This window comes from Microchirus variegatus (genome assembly GCF_963457635.1).
Source record: "Microchirus variegatus genome assembly, chromosome: 3".
Lineage (NCBI taxonomy): Eukaryota > Metazoa > Chordata > Actinopteri > Pleuronectiformes > Soleidae > Microchirus > Microchirus variegatus.
The window spans coordinates 13702234-13729034 of NC_139804.1; the positions used below are offsets into that span (position 1 = coordinate 13702234).

The 26801-nt window shown below is 40.0% G+C and overlaps 1 protein-coding gene across 1 annotated transcript in view; it reads right to left on the reverse strand.

Moving 5' to 3' along the window:
• adgrd2 (adhesion G protein-coupled receptor D2) overlaps window positions 1-21769 on the reverse strand; it is a gene marked incomplete at both ends in the record, with an annotated part of 38505 nt that extends 16736 nt beyond the window's left edge. The window contains 18 exons of the mRNA XM_083886835.1: window positions 3104-3219; window positions 6357-6490; window positions 6831-6984; window positions 7918-8020; window positions 9164-9267; window positions 9418-9544; window positions 9736-9791; window positions 9871-9976; window positions 10781-10889; window positions 11201-11335; window positions 13856-13967; window positions 15452-15742; window positions 16392-16486; window positions 16740-16862; window positions 20090-20719; window positions 21150-21389; window positions 21533-21590; window positions 21725-21769. Of these exons, the coding sequence (XP_083742961.1) occupies window positions 3104-3219; window positions 6357-6490; window positions 6831-6984; window positions 7918-8020; window positions 9164-9267; window positions 9418-9544; window positions 9736-9791; window positions 9871-9976; window positions 10781-10889; window positions 11201-11335; window positions 13856-13967; window positions 15452-15742; window positions 16392-16486; window positions 16740-16862; window positions 20090-20719; window positions 21150-21389; window positions 21533-21590; window positions 21725-21769 (2738 nt within the window). The remainder of the gene's footprint in view (window positions 1-3103; window positions 3220-6356; window positions 6491-6830; window positions 6985-7917; window positions 8021-9163; window positions 9268-9417; window positions 9545-9735; window positions 9792-9870; window positions 9977-10780; window positions 10890-11200; window positions 11336-13855; window positions 13968-15451; window positions 15743-16391; window positions 16487-16739; window positions 16863-20089; window positions 20720-21149; window positions 21390-21532; window positions 21591-21724) is intronic.
• Window positions 21770-26801: the final 5032 nt, after the last annotated feature.

A 26801-nucleotide genomic window follows, 5' to 3' on the forward strand; every position in this document is an offset into this window, starting at 1 on the left:
GACAGTGTCAACAGATGAGGTTCCTTTATAAAGACAAGTTTACAAGTTTTACTTCATCCATCCATTATCTACCGCTCTATCCTCGCGGGGGTGCTGTGCCTATCTCAGCTGACATAGGGCAATATAGGCGGGGTACACCCTGGACAGTTTGCCAGTCCATCACAGGACCACATATAGAGACAAACAACCATTCACTCACACTCTCACACCTACGGTCAAAGAGTGACCAATTCACCAATGCATGTTTTTAGACTGTGGGAGGAAGCCGGAGAACCCACACACACACAGGGAGAACATGCAAACTCCATGCAGAAAGGCCCTTGTTCCAACCAGAGCTCAGGTCTTTTTGCTGCAACGGCAAGGGCCCTAACCACTACGCCAACCATGTGGCCCTATAAGTTTTACTTGTGTATCGTAATTCTACAGATCATAGACGTGTATGTTAGCATTTGATCACTAACTGTGGGCTAGCTGATTGTAAAAAAAAGTAGTGATAATTGCAAATTACTGTAATGTTCAAGAGTAGAGAGGAGGAACAGACAAGGCAAGGAGAGTGAAAAGCTGCCTCCACAGAAGAGGAGAGAGAAGATCTTTATTTCATTTTTCAAATGAAATTCTTTGCCTGGTTTTAACATCTCCAGAGTGACATTTATGGAGAGAATTTTGTTCCTTTATTATTCAATCAAATAGAAAAGACTTTAAACCAAAAAAGAGATTTGAGAGCAAAAAACAGTAAGTTGCAATAATAAAAAAAAAACATTTGAGAACGAAACAGAACAGGTGGCAATTGAAAATAAAAAATAAGAGATATATTTTCTCCATAGACGTTGTCAGAATTGTACTATATTGAAGAAAGTTTGCAGATTGTTCTTTAAAGACCTAAAGACCCTCGCCACCACATTAGCATCTCTGTGTGTCACATCATACTGTAAATAACAGTGTAATCTACAACATCAGTTTGATGTGTTATCTCATAATAAACATCAGCTGAATGATTCAATGAAAACCAGGAGGGAGAATTATGACAAATATTTATGGACAGACCAATTATGTTCCATACTTTTATGTTATTGTAATACTGAGTATCCTGTAAACCACAACATGCAGTCCACTGTCATTGTATCTACAAAACATCACTTAAACAGTTTATTCTTCTCTTTTCTGTGTTTTATTTATTCAGACTTGTGGAGAAGATGACGCTGGAGGAGCACAGGGATCTAACAGCTCAGCCGCTGGAGAAAAAAAACCAAACAGGTGTTGAGTGAAACATGTCAACAAATATCACTTGCATAGAAAACAGTTTGTAAATGGATGTGTCTACCAAAAGGAAATATTTCAAATCAAAAGAGACACACCTGTTTACAGCATTGGTCTATACACTCTTAGAAATAAAAGTGCTAATTAGAACCATATAAGGTTCTTCGGCTTGTCCTCATAGGAGAACCCTTTTTGGCTCCAGGTAGAACCTTTATACCCTTTTGGAGGGTTCCACCAAGAACCCTTTTAAAACTGTTTATTCAGGAAAGGGTGTTTTAAAGGGTTCTGTGGATCGAAATGGTTCTTACTGGAACCATTAGTGTTACCAAGAACCCTTGCAGAAGCAAATGGTTCCAGGTAGAACCGCAGCCCTTTTAGAAGGACCCTTTTGGAACCCTTATTTTGAAGAGTGTATTCCAGTGGGTATTGTAGTAGGGATTGGTGGAAGCTGCTCCTCATATGCACAAACATTTCTGTAAACAGGACATGAATCAAAAGGATATATTTGGAGAACTATAGTTGTAAAACAACGCCAAACTGTAACAAATGAATAGTTCAACTTACACATTGTTTACAGGGTCAGTAAACATGTCCCCTCCATGTCTGTCACATACGCTGAAAGAAGAAGGATATTTAAAATAAAATATAAAACATAACAACATCAAGAAGTGTAAGGACATAATGAATCACTGTTCCTTTAATCAAGGCTTGAGACACTCATCTCTGTAAGGTGTCTGTGACACATTAGGATCAACAAAAGCAACAATAAACTTTAATATAAAAATAAAATAAAATATATATTAATACTTACTATGACCTTTTTGAATCTTGGACTGGGCAAATACTCCATATTACAAAAAACAAACACTGACACTAAGCATTTGCAAAAAAAACCAAATAAAACCAGCAAACCCACAACTAACTTTAAAAACAAAAAGTCAAAACTAAATACAAACTAAAACTATTATTACCTTGCTGAGCAAAGAAGGGGGACAAATCCTCCTAATCCACATTAGCTGCTAAAGTGGTAGAGGCTCTGTTCACAATTATTATAGTTATTTTGTCAGAATCTCTGAGGAGTCTACAATGTTTCCATTCAAACAAAGTTGAAGTGGTTAGCAACTATACCCGTCAAATACAAACACTGCTCTGTGTTCTAGTTACAGATAAAATATTACACCGAAGATTTAGATAAGTATGTGAAATTACCTGTTCAGTGGAAAACACGCGACGTCAGCTCATAAACGTTTGTCCCTCATCATTGATGATTCCACTCGGTAAAGTCAACGCCAATGTTTACTTCCATCAACTTCCGCGAACATGCTTGCCGGCACCGTGTTTTCTTTTCTTTGGTGATGCTGATTCAGGTGCTGGTGCTAATTCATCAGCCACACAGTAAATATGATCCGGTATTTAAGTTCTTGCTCTCTCTCCATCTCATAACTCACACGTCTGTCAGGTGACATCGTTTCTTCTTCGTTGCTGGAGCCGGCAATTGTGGAGGACTTTGGAGTAGCGGCCTGTGATTATGTTATTAAAAAGGGCTTTTTCTGATAGCCCTTTATAATAAAATGATAAACTAGCCCCAGAAATACTACACACTGTTACTTTAAGGTGAGGTTAGGGTAAGGTTAACAATAAATAGTAGTTATGGTTGAAGTTAGAGTAACTCTCCAGGAAATTAATGCAATTCAATGTAATGCTCTCTGAAGTGATGAAAACCTTGTGCACCTTTGTGAGTGCGTGGGTGAATGAGAGAAAAAGACAGACAAATGAGAGAGCACAGGAAGCAGAAGGAAAGAGAGAGAGAGTGTGAGAGGGAGGCTGAGGAAACATTGTATCTCACCAGGTGAGGTCAAAGGTCTGCAACTTTGAGGCCGAGCTTGGACTGAGCATCTTAGCGCGGCGATGAGCACTGGAAACTGTCACCATGACAACCCGACACAGCACGACTGCGTTGACCTGCAGGCAGAGGACAACGGCATCAACATGGCCTCCTTAAAGTCAACACGAGACGTGCTGCTGCCACAGATGAACTTGGCTCTTCAGCTTCAGTGCAGAGGAAGCGTTTACCCTCGTGCTCAGGAAATCACAGCACAGAAAACACGATTCACTCATTTCATTCATTCTTTGCTGACTGAGAAAAGACTGGCAAAACACACGTGAATTAAAGGGAAGGGAAGTTCAGTTGTGGTCTGGTTTGAATGATTTAAATTTTGAATGAGAATCTTGTTTTGTCTGTATGTGCAGTAAAGCCAGGGGCATTTTGAGCAGATTCTGATAAAGTAGAGACAAAAGGAAACACCATTTTTGATGGCATTTCTGACAGGAAACTTACAAACCACTCATTCCCCAGCACCAACGTCCATAGAGAAAATCATGAATTGTGTATGGCTTTTGAGAGCTGTTGATCCACTGCCTCCATCATTAACGTCAAACTATTCAAATAATTATTTTGTGATTGCAGTGCGTCAAATCCCCTTCTTAGATTTGCCTAAATTATAAAAAACTTACCAGGCAGCAGTTGACCAGCAGCTCCAGTGTCCCTGTGAAAAAATCACAAAGGTACAGACACACATTTTCTCCATGGACTTTGGTGTGGACGAGTGACAAGTTGACAAACTTCCGTTTCCAGCCTGTTTAGTCTGACAAAACAAGTGCTTAATTTTGCACCTTAAAGCTAGAGTACATATCTTAGAAAAATAAATGAATGGTACATAATTGTCACTGATGTTTTTCCAACGTAGTCAATATGACATTCTCACACTGCACACAGAGTGATGTATTTAATGTCATGATTAATGAAGGGAAACGTGGAAGCACAATAGCTATTTGGAGCTTAATTTAGCAAGCAGTCCTCTGCTTTTTTACATTTTGCTAACAGCTTCTCTCTTCCTTGGCGTTCTTGCTCCCATAAGTGAGTGTGGATCCGTGGAGCGACATAAAACACAACAAGAGCCAATGCTTGTGCATGAGCAGGTGCCGGTCTGTTTGTTACTCTGTGCAATAACACAAACACATGCTGCTGTTGCTGCTGCTGTGGCCCTGACAGCTCCATGCAATTCAGCTTAAGAAAACATGTACGTGAATGGACAAAACACAAGCAGATTTAGAGAGACTTCAAACTGACAGCACATAATAACAAAGTTATCAATATTTTTACTTTAGTAAAGTCAAAACTGGTTTTGTTTGGGTCCCCCGGGAAAATGTTTTTGCGTGGCTCTGTTGGTGCAGCTGTGTCGATAGAGTTTGTATTTGTGTGTAACTCCTCTAGTTTGCTTGTGTTTTGTCGATTTTTCTCAGGATGAATGTTGTTCCCCCAGTGTCAAATTGTTTCTTAAAAATATTCATGTATCATGATTATCCTCCGTAAGTTCATTCAGTGTTCATTTATGACTTACATGTTTGAAATGACGCAGCATTGTACCAGCGCCTTCTGTGTCACTACCTTTAGTTAAGTAGCTAAATTCAGTTCTCAATGAGTGTGAGCACTGACTGTGTGTCAATGACTCATACAACAACCCTCCAAAAACCTGAAATATCACATTAAAGTTACAGTTTGTTGTATTTCTGCGGCTATATTAGCAAAAATCTAATTTACTATATTACTCTTCCATACAGCATCTCCTTGTGTAAAGTGCGCTGAATAGTTGAACGACGCACAGTGACACCATCTGCAGCAAGATGATGTTGTAGGTCTTTGGAGCTGGTCTGTGGGTTGACTGTGACTGTTCTCACCATCCTTCGCCTCTGCTTATCTGAGATTTTTCTTGGTCTGCCACTTCGAGCCTTAACTAGAACTGTGCCTGTGGTCTACCAATTCCTCACAATGTTCCTCACAGTTGAAACTGAGAGCTTAAATCTCTGAGATAGCTTTCTGTATCCTTCCCCTAAACCATGATGTTGAACAATCATTGTTTTCAGGTCATTTGAGAGTTGTTTTGAGGCTCCCATGTTGCCACTCTAGATGCAAAGAGGAGAAACACTTACAATTGGCCTCCTTAAATACCCTTTTCTCATGATTGGATTCATTTGTGTATGGAGGTCAAGGGTCACTGAGGTTACCAAACCAATTTTGAGTTCGGAAAAATTAGTGCTAAAGGTATTCAAATCAATAAAATTATTATATTTATTATTTAAATTTGCCTATATTTATGCACATGCCTATTGTTTAAATAATTCTTGCACACTTTCTGTAAATCATATAAACTTTATGACACTTCTCAAATATCACTGTGTTTGTCTCTTCTTATCCAAACAACGAATGATTTATAAAGGAAAATCAGGAAAATGTTTGCATACCACTGTATAACATTTTCCTGTGTATTAATAGTAAAGTGCAAAGGTTATTACTGTTAAAATCCTGCTGTAAATGTACAGCAATTGTTTACAGTGATAGTTTTATTGTGGAAAATCATATATTTGTTACCACATCCGCTGACCACCCACGTTTAATTTTCACCGATTGGGTATCGACCTGGTGCAGATCTCTGTGCTGAGGGACGTGACAGAGTGGTATATAATAATATATTATATTTTGTTCCCTATTTAGATAAGGAACACATATTTACCATTACCTTGGTGCTTACTAACATGCATATACGTAGCATACTAGCTGAAGGTTCAAAATAAACAGAAAACATATTTGAAATTTTCTGGGCTGATGATTTGAAGCAAGCAACAGACCAAAATGGAAACAAAATGATCAGAATATACTTTTTTCTGTCAATTGATTTTATCATAATTTGTCATAATTTGTGTGAAGCTTATAATTTCCTTGTTACGCTGAAGTGAAATGTAAAGATGGGAAGATGTTAATAAATCAGATATATACTAAGTAAAAAGTGACAGGTGCGAAGGTTGACGTTTTACAGGAGAACAGATTACATTTTTTGGTCAGTTTTAAATAAACGAGGTATTATTACATGTACACACGCACGCACACGCACACACACACACACACACACCTACACACACACACACACACACACACACACACACACACACACACACACACACACACACACACACACACACACACACACACACACACACACACACACCACACACACACACACACACACACACAGATTACATACCATCAGGACAAATATAACAGGTCCCACAAAGGCCCAGATGGTGTCAGTCCTCACATTGAGCCAGCAGTGATCATCTGCCTTGTACTTCTCCACTGATACAGCCAATGTTACACCAACTATGAGTACAGGAAGTCCTGAAAAACAATTCAGTCAAACACAAAAATAGCTGACGTTATGGTTCATTTCTAGCAAGTGTTCACGGAGCACTGACAGCTGCACCATGAATTGGAGATAATATTGTCTAGGCTTCTCTTTTCTCGTGGCATATTTAGTCTGAAGGGGAACATTGAGCACGTCTGCAGAGAGAAGAACACCCCAGTGTTTCTGCTATTTATACACACAGTGTTCCTAACTTAATCTGTGACTTTCTTCTGTTTTAACTGGGTTAATTAGAACATAAAATCACAACTAATCAACTAAATCTAGTTGTCTACTCCTTTGAATCATTCTGCAGAGAGGTAAGAGGTTTTGTACCCCAGCCAATGATGTAATAGAGCTTCATCCTGCGATCCTCGCTGATGTTGACCGACACCACTTTGCTCCAGAGCAGCAGGCCCTCCACCAGCATCCAGGAGAACGAAGCCATGAAGAAGAGGTGGAGAAGTGCGGTCACCATGAAGCACGTTGCCTGCACGATTACATATTAAAGGGGTAATATTATACCCTATTTCTTCAAGTTAATCTAGTTCCCTGGTGTCCTAGTGAACATGTCTGTGACATGCTTTGGTCAAAATACCATACGGATGAATCACCACAGCAGTTTAATCACCCTGCCAAAACAGCCCTGTTCAGAACTCTCTGTTTAGTAGTATCTCTTTAGGTCTACCTTAAAAGGCCACCTTAAAAAACAAAAACAAAACTTAAGGGACAGGAAATGACATCAGCCACAGAGGCATCTGGGAGCTAACAGCAGTTAGCATTTGGAAAAGTGATAATTTGCAGGCTGTAGCAGGCGCATTGCTGTCATATATAACATGTATCCACTGGAAAGATAAATCCTCTGAGGCTGGAAGTTTGTGTAGAACTCTGTGCTGCACTGTGGAGCCAAGAATAGAACCTTTCGCGGACATCCGGTTTTCGGATACCATTGCCATCGTCAGCACTCTCGCCCGTTTTATGGACAAAGCGGAGCTCCGCGAGACAAAAATACCAGGAATTTAGGACCACAAAAACATGAGTGAGTCATCTTTTTTCACACTTTGCCAACTAATAGGGCCTCCAGAGTCCCAAATATAAGGATTTAAATGATTAAAAAGTTGATTTTACATAATATGGGACCTTTAAAAACACTGACATTATGAGTACATTATTAGCAATGGCAAATTGACTTCACAGTAAAAACTAACATAGGTCCTCTATACTACATTCACACTGACCCAGAACGAACCGTATTCAGGGGGTAAACACACCAGGGTTCGATACAAAGGCACTAAAAGTTAGGGATGTGTGTGCAGCGTAGACAAATGTATATAATAGCCCTACTATATTGTCTTGGCACTGTGTTCATGAGGACTCAACACAAAGCACTTCAAATGTGTACAAAGAATGTGCAGAATCTCACCTCGTTCGCAGTCGCCCACTCACTGCACATCAGCAGCAGCTCAGCGACGCCAAGAGACACGATCAGGTTCTTATGGACAGTGGTGCGGTCTGATTTAGGAACACTGGCAAGGTGAACACACACACACGAGTGAATAAACAAACTTTCTTCCATTTACTGCTCAATTACTTTTGAAGCCTCTCAGCACACAGCATACATCTCAAATATACCGACTAAAGCATGTTTCCATGGTCTTAATTTAACTGAATAAAAATAATCTTTCTTTGCATCAAAGCGGTTGAGCTTTTTTCCGCAGGAAAAGGCATTTTTTGGACCTTCAGAGAAAGGAAGGACGCTGTTTTCTCCATGCCCAGGCACCAGGATGGCCTGGATAAACATTTTATCTTAAGATAGTCTGAAACATGGCAGCTTTACTTCTCAATTGTTACAATGTAGTTGTGTATCTGAGAGACTATTAGTCGGAAAAGTCATGTTTTTTTGTACAGTTACTACACTACTATAGCATGTGCTGTTAGTTTAGGTCCTGACTCGCCAGGTGAGGTACTTTAATCGATAAGGATCTTGGTTTATATACACTTGTATCCCCGTTGAGTCCCTGTGTTGTGAAATTTCACCCTGCATTAAGCAAGGAGCTGGTATCGCTTTGGTCGGAGGCTATGATGCTGAAGATCGAGAGTATTTGCTCTCACTGATGCTAAAACTTTGTCTAATCTGGAGGACAAAGTTTTCCATAGTGAGTATATGTTTGTTTAATTATAGCGTAACTTAAGATCTTAGGCACACAAGATAAAAAATAGAACAGAAAACTTAATCTAAAATTAATGCAATAATAACATGTAGAACTCATTAAAACACAGAATGTGACCCATGGGCTACCAGTTTGACACTTCTGCTTTAGGGGGGTCTGTAGAAATCGCATCACTGTGATTTTATTAATCAACCACAGCAACAACAAATGATCATTTAACGCAGAGTTTCTCCTCTTGACACATTATACATATTTTGCTTAAGATAACCATTTTCCATCCTATCTTCAACACCTAGATTACATGCATTTAAATGCATGTAATCACACACAGTTGATCGTGTGTATATGAGTGAAGATCGCAGAGCAACTCGCAGTATTTCTCAGCGCTGCATCATCTGTGTGAGAGCACAACGTTCTGTCCTTTTTCTCCCGTTTTATTGCTGTGGATTCAGCAGAGGTGTATGACACGGAGTGCACTCGCCGATGTTTGTGACTTACCCCACGGCGATGAAGAGGATGAAGGTGAAGAGGAGGCCACACAGAGACACTCCACAGCCGATGAACGTCAGCACCTGTAGAGCGTTTTCATTCTCTGGGCTCCTCTGACACACACACACGCACGCACACGCACGCGCGCACACACACACACACACACACACACACACACACAGCTTGAGCCATAAATAGCAGCAAACATTGAGGATGAAAGCCTAAATAAAACACACAGTGATAATTCAAGAGAGGAATGTTACCTGGGTTTCATAAACTTGCAGGAGCAGTGCAAAATTGGTGGTGTGGTTGCAATGACACACAGTGTATCCATACTCTTTAGACACTACCTCACAGCCTTTGGTATTCCACCACCCACCTGCCTCGGGACTAGTCAGACACAAACAGCACATACTTACATATCTACATACACATTGGAATGACAAGAATGACAATGTTTTATTTTTTACTGCATTTATCACATTTTTTTGATGAATCGGGTAAGATAACTGTGGCATTGCAAGGACGGTACGACCTCCTGAGCTTTTAATAAAGAATAAATAAATTCCAATGATACGTACATAAGATCAAAATCCCAGAAGGCACATACTGGATCGTACAGAGTACCAGGCAGGTTCTGTTGGAGAATATGTATATAATAGTAAAAGAAATGCTGGTGATAGTTAAAGAGCACAGTTTTGAGAAACCTTGCTGACCTGTACTCTGTTCTGGAGTTGGAAGCGAACCGCCGTGCTCACCGGCTGGTCATCACCCAGCACTGTGGTGGATATGATGGAGGAGCCCAGGACGGTCCCCAAGTACCTGGTTATAAATGGACACACACACACACAAATGGGGAAATACATTTTACTGTTCCAAAATATGGGCATAATGTGTTGGTGATAGATTTAATGAATTTTTCAATTCAAAACTATTTCAACTTGCAGGTGCTCAGAAGGCCTCCTAAAGGGAGACGTCCAGGAGGAAGTTTTTCCTCTGAGTTTGCTTCCCTAGAGCGGAGCCTCACCTCAACTGTAATCTCATGATTTCAACCCCTATACCTTCATTCACGTCAGTGTGTCATGGATGTCTTCATCTGCCCATGTCTATGGTGTCTATGGTCAACATTATTTGTCTGCTAGCTTGTTAACTTGTTAGCCTCTGTGGACATGAACTTCCATGTTCTCTGAAGCTCCCTGCTGACCTTGACACATTTAGTATCATTTATTGTCCAACTTTTTAGTTTTTAAAAGGTGCATTATGTAATAAATCTAAAGCAACTGGCCATAAAATCCTCCTAATATGTCACAGAGACTCAGGAATAATGTTCATATAACAAACTGAACTCAGTACAACAACAACAGTACAGCCAAAATGGCATGTTTTGGCATGTGGCGTCACCTACCGCCGTCTACCAATCATTTCAGTCAGTAGAGTCTCAGCTGCAGAGCAACCACAGGTTGCCAGTTACGTCTGAGCTACAATGGCGGAGAAAACAAAATCTGAAAGACCTTGGTATTTTGAATTTGAGTGTAGTAACCGTTTTTGGCCACATTCTTACATATGGCACCTTTAAGACTCTTTTAGGTTTATTTGCAACATAGGCAGTTCTTGCCTGAGCCTTACCTCTGGGTTCCGTCTGTGACTGTAGGAACCATGGTGATGTTCTCCTCATGACTGAAAGGAGGCCGCAGAGAGCCGTACCACGTGTTGACCAATGTGAGCTTGTGGAAGCCTAAACATTCAACACAACAGGAAGATGCAGCTTTGAGGTCATTTTGGGTCACTTTTCGTTCAGGTTATTGTTGGAAAACCAAAGAATGTGTCTCCCTCTGCACTTCACAGTGAGACCTTGGAAGCTTAAGTTGGTGAATGCATGCTATACATACACAACTCTGTTGTTGGTGTATTGTCGCAATGCATTCATTAGCAAGACGTGGGTTAATAAATGTGTTATCGCTCAGTGATGACGCAGCGACGTCTGAATAGGCGACTCTTCTAAGTGCAAATCGAGAAAGATGATTTGGCCGAGCAGCATTTTCCTACCATTGTTATGAAGATCCAGTATCTTCTGATGTGAAACTGAAATACAGTCCAGATTGGTGTGTTTCTCTGTCTCAGGCCCACAGAAGCTTGATGCTCTGAATTCTTCCTGCAGTGACTGCTGCTGCACCTCCAATTCTTAAAAAACAACAACAACAAAAAACAAGACAATTGAATTACCCTTCAATTTATCTGCATACAATCTGAATCAAAGTTAGGAATGAGCTCATGCTTCTGAACCAAGATGATGTAACTTATTTGCAGTCCTCATTTCCAGAAAAGTTGAGATGCTGTCAGTAATTCAATAAAAAATATACATTTTGTAAGTTGCTGTATATGACTTTAACTTCCTCTTGCCTTTGCAGCAAGAAGAGCTGCAACTAACGATTATTATTTTTGTAATCGATTAATTTGGTAATCGTTTGGTGCATTAAATGTCTGAAAATAGTGATCAGTGTTTGTCAAACCTGGAAATGATGATGTTCTTGAATGACTTGTTTTGTCCACAACCCAAAATGTTTCAGTTTTAATTATCTCTTTGTTATATGGAGCAAAGAAATGAAGAAAACTTTCATGCTTTTAGAAGCTGAAATAATCAGAAATCTTGTTTTAATCAAGAAAAAGCCATAAACCGATTAACCGATTATAGTTGATGATTAATTCAGCAATTGATTAATAATCAAGTAATTGTTTCAGCTCTAAAAGCCAATGGTAGCAGTTTTAATTTTTGAATATATATTTATATTTATATAGTTTATATTTTTTAAATAATCTAAAGCAACTACACCACAACCAACCACAGTAATGGGATGAATTTGAATCAAAGCTGATTAAGCTAAGCTGGACCACAATTACCAAGGCAACTTTAGGATGTGTTTGAAGTCAGAACTTTACTTCAGATTCAGACATTAAAATTTGAATCCATTTTACTGTTTACTTTTGAACATCAGTAGACGTTATGCAATACTTCCTACAGAGGGCAGTGCCGAGTGCCAAGACGCAGGCATCAACAAACACGGCGACCATTGAAGAGGTTACATTAATGTGCTTGATCTGCAAAAGACTGAAACACAAGCGGAGTTTGCCACCACTGATTGTAAGTTGTCCCAATGGGGAATATTATTTAAGATAAGATAAGAGATAAGAGAGTCCTTTATTTGTCCTGCAGTGGGACATATGTATATATAATATATATATATATATATATATATATATATGTATATGTATATAGATAGATTTCTTTACAAACATCATGTAAATACTCATCTCAGTCAGTATATTATACTGACTGAGATGAGTGATACTGGAGCAGTTGGTGGAAGTTGTTCTTGGGACATGTCTGACATAACATTTGCTGAACATCCATGAACATAAATCCAAAACAGTGTATCATAATATACTTTCAAATAATACCGTTTTTTTTTTGTTTGTTAAAAATGCTTCAGGCAAAAAAGCAAGGGCTACCCAGAATGCATTGTGTGTTTTGACAAAACAAAGTATTTTCTTTGTTAATAGAGATGTAAAAATTCTGAAAACCATTGTATTATCTTAGTTTAGGTCCATATTATAGATTACTGACGTCATTGTTGCGTAACATTTATTTTTATTTTACGATCTTTTGTCAATAGCCGGCCGGTGCGGACAAGCGATCGTTTGCTATGGTTTACTTTTCAATAAGCCGTGGTGTGTGGTAACTGTCAGCTGAATATGTCTGTGGTTGTGGTATTTGTATGAGTATCATCTTATAACTAACTGACAACCTAATAACTTGACTGACAAACGGATCGTAATAAATAATCCTGACGTAAATGTGTTCTTCTTCTTCTTATTTGAAGTTGACAAACTGGACGCAGCTTTCGCGTTATTCTGCCCCCCACAGTCTGAAGACGTATCTGCATTTAAGGGGTGTCCCATTTCTAAGTGACAAAATAACCCTCACCACTTGGTTTTGAGGGCCAGTTAAGATAAGGGTTGAGCTTGAGGGTTAAGATTGAGGGTTAAAATAGGAATTGGAATTGGCCCTAAGGTCTAACTTTAGCAACTTTAGCCTGCTGGAAAAAGACAACTTAGACACAAACACAAGTGTAGAGCCTGTAGCCTAGGATTGTGTTATAGGAACAGAGCAGGTGCAGTTTTGGAATAAGAGTAATCTAAACAACTCTATGGGATTAAATCGAATTTTAAATAAGAATTGCCTTTTCTTCTTATAGAGTTCTTGTTTTCTTCATTGTCTGTTTGTATGTTGAAAGATTAGTAAGCATGTGAGAGATACATATTACGGATAGGCACTGCACCGCCACCACTTGTAAGAACAATAACATTGACAATAAATCCCTGCTAAGTTGCTACTCAAAAATGTATTTTCAAGGTTGGCAGGTCTGCACTACCATTTTTGCCATTTGACCATTCACTCACACATTCATACTGCATATTTTCTATCACACATCTATCATACCATCGGGAGCAATGTGGGGTTAAGTGTGTTGCTTAAGGACACGTCGGCATGTAGACGAGCTGAGACAGAAATCAATTCCCCAACCTTCCTGTTGAAATGCGACTCGCTCTACCGCTGAACCACCAGCGCCCCAATGTGTCCTCACAGAGAATGCTGTACAAGAATGTGTTTGTGTGTGTGTGTGTGGACAAAGACAGACTCACTGATGTTGGGGCTCTGTATGGTCAGGTGATCAGTCTCCGCCATCAAGCGAGGGCTAAGGCTGGTCACCATCCGGTCAATACTCTTGACCACGTCCATGGGGCCATTCACCACCTAGCACACACAGAGCACACAGATGTGTGAGCAGCTGCTCTGCTCATCAAAGCTAAAGGGGTAAACATTTGCACAGTTTGGCTGAAGAGTGAGATAGACCTATAATGCATGATGCAGTCATGGATTTTTCTCTTTTTTGTACCATTGTCTGTTTAGAAACCCTTACGTTCTGGATTTAGTACGCCCATTTAAGAGCCGAGCCTTGGGAGACAGAGCGGTGAGCACGACGAGAGACGTTTGTGTGTGTGTGTGCGCTTTAGTACAGCCACAGTTTTTCAGAGTGCTGCTCATTCACTGAGTCTGGGCTGAGGTGGCCTTGGAGCGTTGAGAGGCTGGGGGGTGTGTGTGTGTGTGTGGGGGGGGGGGGCGATGTGTGGGAGATTTCTGAGAGACGCACAGCACTCACAAGGCAGACGCCACACGGATCCATACATGGCACACGTTTTAGTGCAGAGGCAGATGTGACGAAACAGAGAAAGAAGACAAAATGTATTGATGAATGAATTAAAGATTTAGAGAGAAAGCAGCGTCCTGTGAACTGTGAAGTTGCTTCATGTCAGTCAAGTTTTACGCGGAAATCACTGTTCAATCAAAAAACTGGCTGGTCATCGTCCAAATCAAGCACAGCGTTTGTCACAGCGATTCTTGCAGATAACTTCTTCATTCTCATGCCAAAGTAGTACATATTTATAGAGGCATAGTGTCCTCTAGTGCTAGAGAGCTGAAAGAACATTCTGTCATCTGGATGTCCAACCAAAGGTTAGGGTTAGAACTCTGGTGGCATTAGACTTCTATTTGCTTCATTCTGCTGCGTTTTTTTTTTTTTCAAAAAGGGTCAATTATTTTAAGAACTTTTCTTTTTTTCTGACAAAAGACAGGCAAGGAAAGCCAGGAATCTACCCTCAACCTTCAAGTTGAAACCACTGAATCATCATCACCCATATTTTGTCTATTTATATTACATTTTCATTTTTTTTTATCTCCCCTGATGTTAATGTAGCTTAATTTGCATTTAATTAAAACTTTGCTTTATTGTTTGTTGCATCTTCCTGTTTTAAGTAAGATATTAATTAAATCAGAATTTGATGTAAATTAAATTTTAAATTGACGTTTTCTTTCAAGGTGATTGAATAGATTTCTTACATACAACTACTTTAACTTATTGTTTTCCAAATCAACCCTTATTCTCTTTCATTGTTGTACATTTGAATTTTGTTGTAGTGTTTTGTAAAATTGTTATATCTTCATAAAAATGTGTCAGGCCTGTAATTGTTTTGGTTGACCTTCGTCATTTTATTGGTAATAGTGATGTTGTTTGAGTGCAGACTCAAAAAAAGAGATCATGCTCCGTTGATTTCCCCGAATAAACAACGGTTAAGAACATACGAAAATAAAACCTATTCCTTGAGTGGTTTCCTATCTTTTATCTTTAGATGAGATTCACACAAACCAGCACACAGACCAGAGTCATGACGAGGTGTTACCTCTCTGATGTCCTGCCACTTGAGGGTGTTGTCTTCGCTGATGATGCTGTCGGCCACACTGATGAAGTGCTGGCTCAGCTCCTGGACACTCTCCTGGCTGCGGTTGACAGAGTCAGTCGGTGGCTGTGCTGGGATGTCGGCGACCAGAGACAGGAGCTGGATCAGAGACACCATGTCCACTGGCTGCAGTCCCTCTTGCTGCGTGTCCTCCAAGGCCTTGACAGAGATGTCCAGCAGGGACGACGCCTGGGCCACACTGCTCAGACCTGATAACTGCTGGCCCAGCACTGGCTGGCAATGGAGACACAGACAGATTTCAACTTGCACATATTCATTCATTCATTCATTCATTCTTATATTAAGGATGCATGTAAATACTGTTTTTCATTTGAGTGCTCTTAATATCATCAATATCTCTGATATGAAATGAATATATTTCTTTTGTTGTTTTTGTTTAATATTGTTATTTTGTTAGCCAGCTTTAACAACCTAACTCCCACACACTTCCCCAGTTGTGTTTTGTGTCTAATTTACAGATTCCATCTGATTAGGATGGACAGAGATGCAACAGCAGTTTGTAGAATGTCTTATTATATGTTTGGTGTTCAAAGTGAAGGTTATTTCAATAAAATGCATTATTTTAATATATTGACCAACATGTGAAATACATCAATTTCTCCCACATTTATTTCAATTATCAACAATGATAAACAACCTCCTGTGGCACAAAGTGTGTGTGAAATCCACTGCAAAACTTATAATAAAATTATAAATAAAAAAGAGTACATTTCTAGAATAAATATTGCAACTTCAGTTAATTCAGTTTTAAACTTTTGAGTATTTTTCCTTTTTTTGTGAGGAAAAAAAAAACTCTTCAGACATTTTAAGTAGCCAGTTTAAAATCAAGAAGGGTCATTGAGGATGCACTGTATTTGTCTACCTGGGTTTGATTGGAAATCTTCATGAGATGGTTCATAAAGGCAGTCGGCTGAGAGTTGTGAGAGTCGCTCATCTGCTTCATCTTCAGGTAACACTCTGTGCCAAATACAACGAGAAATCAGGGTGAACACATCTGACAATGCATATAGTAGCCTCTAAGCTATAAAACGATTTTAGAGGGTTGACACTTGGTTTTAGGGTTATGGTTAGAATTGGGTTTAGGTTTAGATTTTGGCATTTAGTTATAATGGTTAAGTAAATGTACGCTAAGATGAATAATAAACATTAAAAAGATCTTAAAAAGCAATAATAACCAGCAATAATAAATCTACAGTGTAAAAAATATCACCTCTGCTGCTGGTGCAGATGAATGGCAGGTGATCAGAGCAGTCAGTCATTCCGAACACTGGCAGCTTCTCTGACCAGCTTGTCAGTGACCTGCAGCCCTGCAGCTCCATCTGTTGGTTTAGTGCTGTGTGCACATTTGTGAGATCACACATTCACAATCAAAAAAAAGTAACACACCAGAAGACAAGAGTGAGCTTTAGCACATTTCCAAGATCTAGTGTAAAATCAAAACTGATGAATGAGGTTAGTTATGCTCATACTGTACATAAAAAATTAAACCCCCAAAAAACAAAGAAAAATCCCTCCTTCTATTCTTCCCTCTCTCTCCCCCTACCACCATCTCCTCTGTCTCACTTCCACTAGCGTACATTCTGTTCACCCACTCACTACAGGGAGGCACTCATCCATGATGACAAATGTCTTATCCACACAAAAACAGAACTTTAACCATTTTATATTCTTCCTTTGTCTTCTTTTTCAATTTCAAAAAGACACTGTATCATTTCAGAAAATCCAAACAAACAACTTCACACCATCAAGTAGTGTACTGATACAGATATCAATTTCATACACTGGTATGCAAAAGTTTGGGCACCCCTGTAAATTTTCCTGATTTTCCTTTATAAATCATTGGTTGTTTGGATAAGAAATTTCAGTTAAATATATCATATAAGACACAAACAGTGATATTTGAGAAGTGAAATAAAGTTTATATGATTTACAGAAAGTGTGCAAGAATTATTTAAACACAATTAGGCATGTGCATAAATTTAGGCACCCTTGTCATTTTATTGATTTCAATACCTTTAGCACTAATTATTGGAACTCAAAATTGGTTTGGTAACCTCAGTGACCCTTGACCTCCATACAAAGGTGAATCCAATCATGAGAAAGGGTATTTAAGGAGGTCAATTGTAAGTGTTTCTCATCTTTGCATCTTCTCTGAAGAGTGGCAACATGGGAGCCTCAAAACAACTCATGCATGACCTGAAAACAATGATTGTTCAACATCATGTTTTAGGGGAAGGATACAGAAAGTTATCTCAGAGATTTAAGCTCTCAGTTTCAATTGTGAGGAACATTGTGAGGGATTAGAAGACCACAGGCACAGTTCTAGTTAAGGCCCGAAGTGGCAGACCAAGAAAAATCTCAGATAAGCAGAGGCGAAGGATGGTGAGAACAGTCACAGTCAACCCACAGACCAGCTCCAAAGACCTACAACATCATCTTTCCGCAGATGGTGTCACTGTGCATCGTTCAACTATTCAGCGCATTTTACACAAGGAGATGCTGTATGGAAGAGTAATGCAGAAAAAGCCTTTTCTCCGCACTCGTCACAGTCGCTTGAGGTATGCTAAAGCACATTTGGAATAAGGTGATGTGGACTGATGAAAGTAAAATAGAGTTATTTGGGCAAAACAAGGGGCGTTATGCATGGTGGAAAAAGAACACAGCATTCCAACACTTGCTACCTAGAGTAAAATTTGGTGGTGGTTCCATCATGCTATGGGGCTGTGAGGCCAGTGCAGTCTTGTTACAGTTTGGGTCGCATGGATTCCACTCAATATCAACAGATTCTGGAGAACAATGTCCAGGAATCAGTGACAAAGGTGAAGTTGTGCCGGGGCTGGATCTTTCAAAAAAGTCGAAATTATGAGATAAAAAGTAATTTCCCAATCTGGGACTTGTTTCCCAAAAATAGCATTTCAATGCTACCAAAATGCTGATTCCCTATGGATAACAAAAAATAACAACCTGATATGTGTACAGTGAGTGAGACGGCAAGTGAGACTTCTATCAATTGGAAGGTTGTTGGTTACCCATTGCAAGAAACTCGGATAAGTATAGATAAAATTGCTGCTTTGTAATGATCCGATTAGAGGATGCAAGATAGAGAACAAAATCTAAGAAAAAGTCAATATCACAACCTCAAGTAGTGTACTGATACTGATTCTGATCAATTTCATATAATAACATAGCTGGCAGCATCAAGATATTGCTAGCCATTTCAAAACACAATACCCCAACTGCCTAGCAGAGATTTGGAGCCCTCACTGTCATCCTTGTCACATGATGGTGGTGGCAGATTTCTCTCTTTATAGCATGTCGCATGTGTTCAGGTAAGTATTTATAGTTTACAGGTTGTATCAGGTATTGCATTTTTCTATTAACCCATCCATTGATTATGTCCAGTATCAAGACCGTTAAACATCCAAGAACTAGGGTTCCTGACAACTGGACAAAAACAAAAAAAGTGCCATTACAGCATAAAGTTTATGGATGGTAGGAATACTTGGAATTATACTTGACATCATATTAACAAGCTGCCATCAGAATATTTGTTTTGGTCTATAATGTAATAATAGATCAGCTATAAAATGCTGAAATGGGGATTTCTGCCACCTAGCATAGCAGAGGTAAACAAACGTCATCCCATAAACAGCACTTTGACGCCACTGTTTGTATACAGGTATGATTCAACAGTTCTGCAAATGTAGCAAGCACAATCAGTTCAAGGATCAGACAGAATGTAAACAAGCTAACAGACTGTTGAGATCTTCTAAGCTTTTTTTTTTTGGGGGGGGGGGGGGGTTATTTGGGAAAAACAAGGGGCGTTATGCATGGTGGAAAAAGAACACAGCATTCCAACACTTGCTACCTACAGTAAAATTTGGTGGTGGTTCCATCATGCTGTGGGGCTGTGTGGCCAGTGCAAGGACTGGGAATCTTGTTAAAATTGAGGGACGCATAGATTCCACTCAATATCAGCAGATTGTGGAGAACAATGTCCAGGAATCAGTGACAAAGTTGAAGTTGTGCCGGGGCTGGATCTTTCAACAAGACAACGACCCTAAACACTGCTTAAAATCTACTAAGGCATTCATGCAGAGGAACAAATACAACATTCTGGAATGGCCATCTCAGTCCCCAGACCTGAATATTATTGAAAATTTGTGTTGTGATAAAGCGGACTGCCCATGCTCGGAAACCATCAAACCTGACTGAACTGGAGATGTTTTGTAAAGAAGAATGGTCCAAAATACCTTTCGCCAGAATTCAGACTCTAATTGGAAGCTATAGGAAGCGTTTAGAGGCTGTTATTTCTGCAAAAGGAGGATGCACACTTTCTGTAAATTATATAAACTTTATGTCACTTCTCAAATATCGGTGTGCATATGTCTCCTATATGATATATTTAACTGAGATTTCTTATTCAAACAACCAATGATTTATAAAGGAAAATCATGGAAATGTACAGGGGTGCCCAAACTTTTGCATACCACAGTAGTCAAATCAAACAGCGCAGTATTTAACTCTGCATGGAAACATACTGACAGAATGTGATCTTACCTGGGCAAAAAAGAAGGGCCTGCACCTCTTTGACTGATTGGTGGCTGCTTAGGTGGCGTGGGTTCCAGCTGAAAAGCATTTCCTGGGTCATGGTTGAACATGCATTGAGGGCTCGTATGTGCCTCGCTTCAAGAGACGTATTCCAAACATTCAGGTCAGTGATGGTTCCAAAAAAGGGCTCTGTAAAATTCCCTCCAAAGGAGTCCTGGTCCTGACCCAGGATGAGTATCCCATCCCCATGAATATCCCTGGACGTGTCTGTGTCTGTACCCGTGTCCTTCTCGATGCCGTCCACATAAATAGTCCAGTTTCCACTGATGCGATGCCATGTTACGCAGATGTGATGCCAAGCGCCATCATTGGGGAAGGATGCCTTATAGGGTAGGTGCTTTCCATGGATGATGAGTGCAAGCAGGATTCGTTCTTGCATGTCCACTTGGCCTCGTAGCTGGAACTCATTGGTGAAGACAGGTGCAGCATAGGAAAAGATGGTTGAAACCTCATTCCATGCAATGTCCCATTGAACTCGCACACACACACTGACAGACGACAGGGAAGGGAAGGACATGTTGACACGAGTGAAGCCCTCGCGGGATTCCTTTTGAAACTTTAGAGCTGAGAACTGGACATCTAAATCAGAACAAAGGAACAAACACTTGTTTTTATCCAGGGATTCACGGCCTGTACCCAATTGCAGAAGCCATTTTGGTTTCTTCTGTTTTGAAGTTAACATAATATGTTGCATACTCAAGTTACACCAGGTGTAGTTTTACATTTTCTTCATTGTGCAAAATGTGGTAGCAGCCTATTCAGCCTACTGTTTTAGCCAGTAGTGATATCGGGATCTTCTATCCAATAATACTTTTTAAAACCAATATCATGCCAACAGTATTGTGCATCCCCAGTTTTAGCCTCTTGCACTCTACAATTAGCAAGTATGACTGGGATTTTTGAACCTGGTTGGACCTGCTAACAGATGTCATTGTTGGTCGGAATAAAAAAGTATTGAGCACTGTTCCAAGGTATTAAACATAATCTTTTGCTCAGTGATTTCACTCACGCTGCTTGGCAAGGGCCACAGGCTTGGATGCTGCTTTGCTGGGGTTGCTGACCCAGATAGGTGAGTGAAGTCCAGTCTGTTGAAGTAGCTCCAAAGCTCCCTCCAGGTCCTCCTCCTGGTCCAGGCTGGAGAGGAAGCTGAACTGGCCTCTGCAAAAACTCTCAGCCCTGGAAAATGCCAGAGAGTCATTGACCAGCTGGAAGGCGAATTTGGATGTTAGATGGACCAGTCTGGACTGTCCTGGGGTTTCTGTAATAAATAAGCACCACAGCAAATACAGGACATAATGAATACAACATGTTGTCTACCACCAATGAGCACAGGATTTGTTGATGCAACGAGTCTGTAACTTCATGGTCACTGTATGTTTCAAAGTGTCTCACCATGTGAGCCTCCCACTCGATCTGTCCCAGCATGCGTTGGCTCACTTTCACATCCCACCTACAGGAGAAATAGTCAACCTCATTATTGTAAACACTCTTTTGCTCTCACATTTAACAGCATCAGCAGTTTTTGCAATTTCAAAATAGTTCATTTAATGTATATTTTGATGAGTATAGAATGAGAAGATTTACCATAAATGCAAAGAGTATGAGTCCCGTATGCAAAGCTCCAGTCATCTCAAAACCGTTGAAGTGTCCAGCTGAAATAAACCTCTCAGCTTACCTTGGAAAAAAAAGAGGTTCCCTATATCCAGATGTACTTCTCTCTGGAGAAAGGTCAATACCAAACAATGTGACAATTAAGGGTATTTAAGCCAGTGGAATCTTAAATGAAGATTTGAGTGTGGCATGGCAAAGCAAGCCATGTTTTAACGAGCTTGCTGATTTCAGCGTTCTGTTTCACTCTAATCTAGATTTTTGCATTGCCATCCAAAGCAGCAGCAGGTCTGGAGACTAACTCTATTCATGAGGGACAAACAAGCCCAAATCCAAACTCCTCATCGGGAACACCAAGCTCAATCTTTAGCATATCCAGCAGTGTGTCAGGTCTCCGGATGATGAGATGGCCAGCGATCCCTGTGCATCTGTCCCACCAGTTCCAGTTTGCCCCCTGCCTTCCCTCAAACCCCCTTCCTTCCATTCAGACCCCTCCCTCCTTCCTCAGCACCCTGAAGCCATTTGCCTTTCTCATGCAAATGGGGTCATTTTTTAAAAGAACCCAACTTACGCAAGCAGTGTCAGGCGTTTGGCACTGGGTTCATCTAGATTAGCAGGGCGTTTGACAGTTTTACCACAAAACTCTAATTTATGCCTTCAGACTCCCAGAAGTTAATTAGAACATCTGTTTTATTGCTGTACTCCATAGTTTGTAAAAGGTTAGTACTACAAATGTAAGCAATGTACATTCGACTATACAGTGTGCCTTATTGGATGGCTAGCATTCAGTGGTGTGTAGTGTGGTTGTGGTGGATGAGGTGCCGTATGTAAAGCAGCATATACTGAAAATAACTTTGAAAATACATTTTGTCACATTTAGCTTCAAACAATGTTTGAAAAAGTGGTGTGAAAGTCAATTTTTAGCACATTTGTTACTTAAAATGTATTAAATAGTTAAATTTAAATATGAAATGTTACACATAAATGTTAAATATAAACCAAAATACCAAAATAAAAGCTTGAGGAGGTCAGGCTGTGTTTATAGGATCAAATAATGAATCACCTTAATTACCCTCGTTTACTGCCTGAGTTGTTCTTATCACCCACGACTTGCCTATAGAGCTCCAATATCACACAACCAAAATGCTTTCTGCTCACATGTATAGACATATACGTAGTACTTGACAACACATAAATCAGGCATTTTGTCAGACAACTTATTCATCATAAATGTGAAGATAGTCGATAGATGTGCCAAAACACCGATCCAAAGAGATGATTGAGGTTAATCACTGCCAATAAATCTGCTCATAGCCCTTGGCAAATCATGGACTTAGACTAGATTTACCTAGAGCTCGTCTGCACAGCAAAGTTATCACAGCGATTAAATTACATTCAATGTATGCCAATAAGCCCTCCTCAATGTGACATAATGGACCAATGAGAGTGGCTTCTGAAACATTCATGCAACAGACACCAACTGTATGTCACAAGTCTAAAAAAGTGTTTGTGTTTTTTTTTCCGATTTAAAAATGTCTAAAGGAACACACACAAAACACAAAGAAACAAACTTGTCTTTAACCCAACACAGCTTATGGCAAAGAAAGTACCTCCTAAACTTGACAGCTGGTGAAAACAAAGAGGCACTGGAGTGACTCACCTACAATCCATTGAGCTGGGTCATTAAATCAGTGGCAGTCAACAGAAATTCAGGGCACAGGATGCTCAGGCATTTCCTTGTGCATCCCAGAGCAACGCATTCACCATAACATGAACGTGAAACAGCCCTGGCCTACTTAAACACATTCAACATGTCTGTTGTGAAAACAAAGCGGGAGGCTGAATTTACCCATGTTACCCAGGATCTGTAGCCATGACGTCAACACTAATAATAAACATCTTTTATCATCTCTACAGACATAATAGCAACACATATGGAGTCTGGAGTGAAGGTTAGGGCAGTTGTATGTGTGAACTCGTGCATTCAGAGCATTTATTTTCTCTTTTGGCCCTGAGCTTGACATGCAAACAGTAGTTTGGTGCTCTTTTAGTGGCTGCAGGTCAATGGAACACTGCCGTCAGCGTTCGGGAGAGCACACCATGAGCATTTGACACATAAATCTGATCCATGTGTTTCTGACCACACAGAATGAATGTCCTTAAAGAGGCTCCTGTATAACAAACGGAGCTCTTGTTTTTTTCTCATTTTTTTCAGTCCCTGATGTTGACAGAGGTTTTTGGTCAGAGCTTTCTTAATCAAGAGACTGGGCACAGCCAGCAGAAGCTCACAAAAGACAGCGGGCTAATTGACCTCCTCCTTTTTGCTCGCTCCTTCCCATCCACTGTAACGCTGCTGCCCCTGCCACCCAGTGTATTTCCATGACAACCTGGGGATTGTAAGAGCGGTATGGAAACGTCAAACACTCGGTGGGCTCACATCATTGCACACAAAAGGCCAATGACCTACATGTGGAGCGAGGATGAAGGATGAGGTTTTTTTTTCCCAGAAGAACAGGCCATGCGTATTAGAGAACAGTACAGAAACACAGTGACAGTCTTTATTTTGTCTTATTCTCAGCTGCTCAGTTGCAGATCCGACCTGATATTTCTCTATAAACTTGTCGGGAGGTAGATATTTCATGTTAGTCCTGTGACATGTTCTGACAACGGAGCAGCAGTGAAGCTACATACTGAACTCTGCATATGCTTCGTGACATACAATGTGAATTCTTCAGTGTTGCACAATACCATTGGGATGATATTGGTTATAAAAAGTATATAAACTTTAAAGATGGCAAACTATTGTGACCCAAGTGTACATTTGTACACCTGATATCATAAGTATAACTACTATACTATAGCTATAGCAACTATTTAGTTGCATCAGCGATAAAAAGCAAGACATTAATTCAACCCTCTAAGACAGGGTGCTCAATCTCAAATTATCCTGAGAGCCACTGCGTCAAACTTTTTGGGAAAAAGCAACGGTTCAGCAGGGATAGATGAAAATTATATAACACTAGTCCATCATTCCATCATTGCAATAACAATATTTCTGATAATATTTCAAAATAAATATGTTTGTGGTGATATGTAACCATATAAAGTCCACAATAAAAATACATTTCTGATGCAAAATGAGTCTATCAATAAAAGATATAACTCATTATAGCTTAATTTTTAGGGGCACAAACGGCAGGGTGTCTGAGGCCAAGGAGGTCATATTCAGCTTAGAAATATTTTCTCCACGTGGTAGAAAAACACATCCATTTGGATGTGTTGGAAAGTTCAATTATTGCTTAACAAATTATACAGTACTTAAATGTGTACTTTTTCATTTACCAAAATATTGAGATGCCTGTAGACTGCGATAGCTGCTGTTAACATCTGTCCTGAGGGATCAGATCAAAGGTGGACAGTTGTAATTTTAGTGTGTCCTGAATGCCTTCTGAGATCTGATCAGAAAACCCACAATCAGACGACAATTATTTGGGAAGGACATTTGTCATTACATGTTTACAGTAGTAGAGCTTCGATTCACTCAGCTTTTCGGCTCACTTGCGCTAACACACGTGCCCAGGATGTCTATGTTACCCTAACCCTACAGCTAAATACTGAAGATGACCATTTTAGTGGCATGTGTGAATAGTCATTATGTCCACTCATGATCAGATCTTGCAGAATGTGTGTTAACACAAGGTCTGAATGGGGCCTTACAAGAGTTTGTCATTGAAAATCTTACATGAAAGAATTTTATGTAGTACAAAAAGCCTCTGAACTGAACTATATACCAGGACTTTTCAACATACAGCTGCACAATGGGCACAAGGTCTATTTCCAAAAATGGCTATTTGGCTCACAAGGGCAGTGTTCTTACCAAATTCCTTAACACGAGGCAAAATCACAACTATGTTCCATTCTAGTTTAGGGGGAGGGTTCCCTTTTGTATGCAACTGTTAAAAAGTGTCTGGGAGAGAAACGAGAAACAGGTTCTACCCATTTACACATCTGAAATTGTCATATGACAAAAAACACCCAATTCACCAGAAGCCATCGCATTTTTCTCTAAATTAAAAACATGGGCTAGACATTCTATATTGCTTACATAAATTGCCAGGCATAAAATGGCGGAATGCTCCCTTGTAAACAAACATTCCAGGCTGGTCAGCATTCAGGGGCCATGTTTGTCTGGCCTAATCTGGCTACAGCAGATCGTCTTTACGGCCACCTCTTGGCCATCAATCAGGTAACTGAAGAGCTGGCTGACAACAGCAGGGGTCACACCATCACCACGGAGACCTCTTTTAAAAACAGCCATAAAAACGATACATAGGAGACAAAGAGAGGGAGAAGGACAGAGGGAAGGAGGAACAGGCCAGTAGTGTTAGCCATGTCATCTTAGGACAGAATTAGTCTGCAGTTTGCATGAAAAAATACCGAGCTGAGTCCGCCTGATCTTCTTGAGGAATAGTTTATACATACTTTTAAACATTTCACTTTAGACTAATGAGATGCATTATTAACATTTTTCAGACTTTCAGCAGAATTGTCTGTTTTGGAAACATACATACATTTAATGCTGGTGTGAACCCATCTGATCCTGAGAGTATCACAGTGATTTTCATACAGTATTCAAATTGTCATTTAGCTCTGCACTGTATGGCTGGATGTCAATAGTGTCGGCCACATTAGGATGTTGAAGATGGAGCCTCCAGGCACGAGAAAAAGAGGCAGACCACAGAGAAGGTGTTCAATCTGGGAAGGAGAACATGAGGTCAGTTGGTGTAACAGAAGGGAATAGGACAAGAAGTAGTCAGATGAGCTGCTGTGGGGACCCCTCAAAGGAGAAGCCAAAAGAAGCGGAAGACAATAGCTTGACATTACAATTGGACTTTGAAATCCCTGTAATTTTCTTATGCAAAAATGCTATTTTGAAATGTTACAATTTGTTGACGATGATGATGTTGCTCATTACTCCAACAGACAATTTCACACTTTGTGAGCGGATTTTGGAAGCTGTACTGTTATCAAACCTGCAAAGAGAACAAATCTA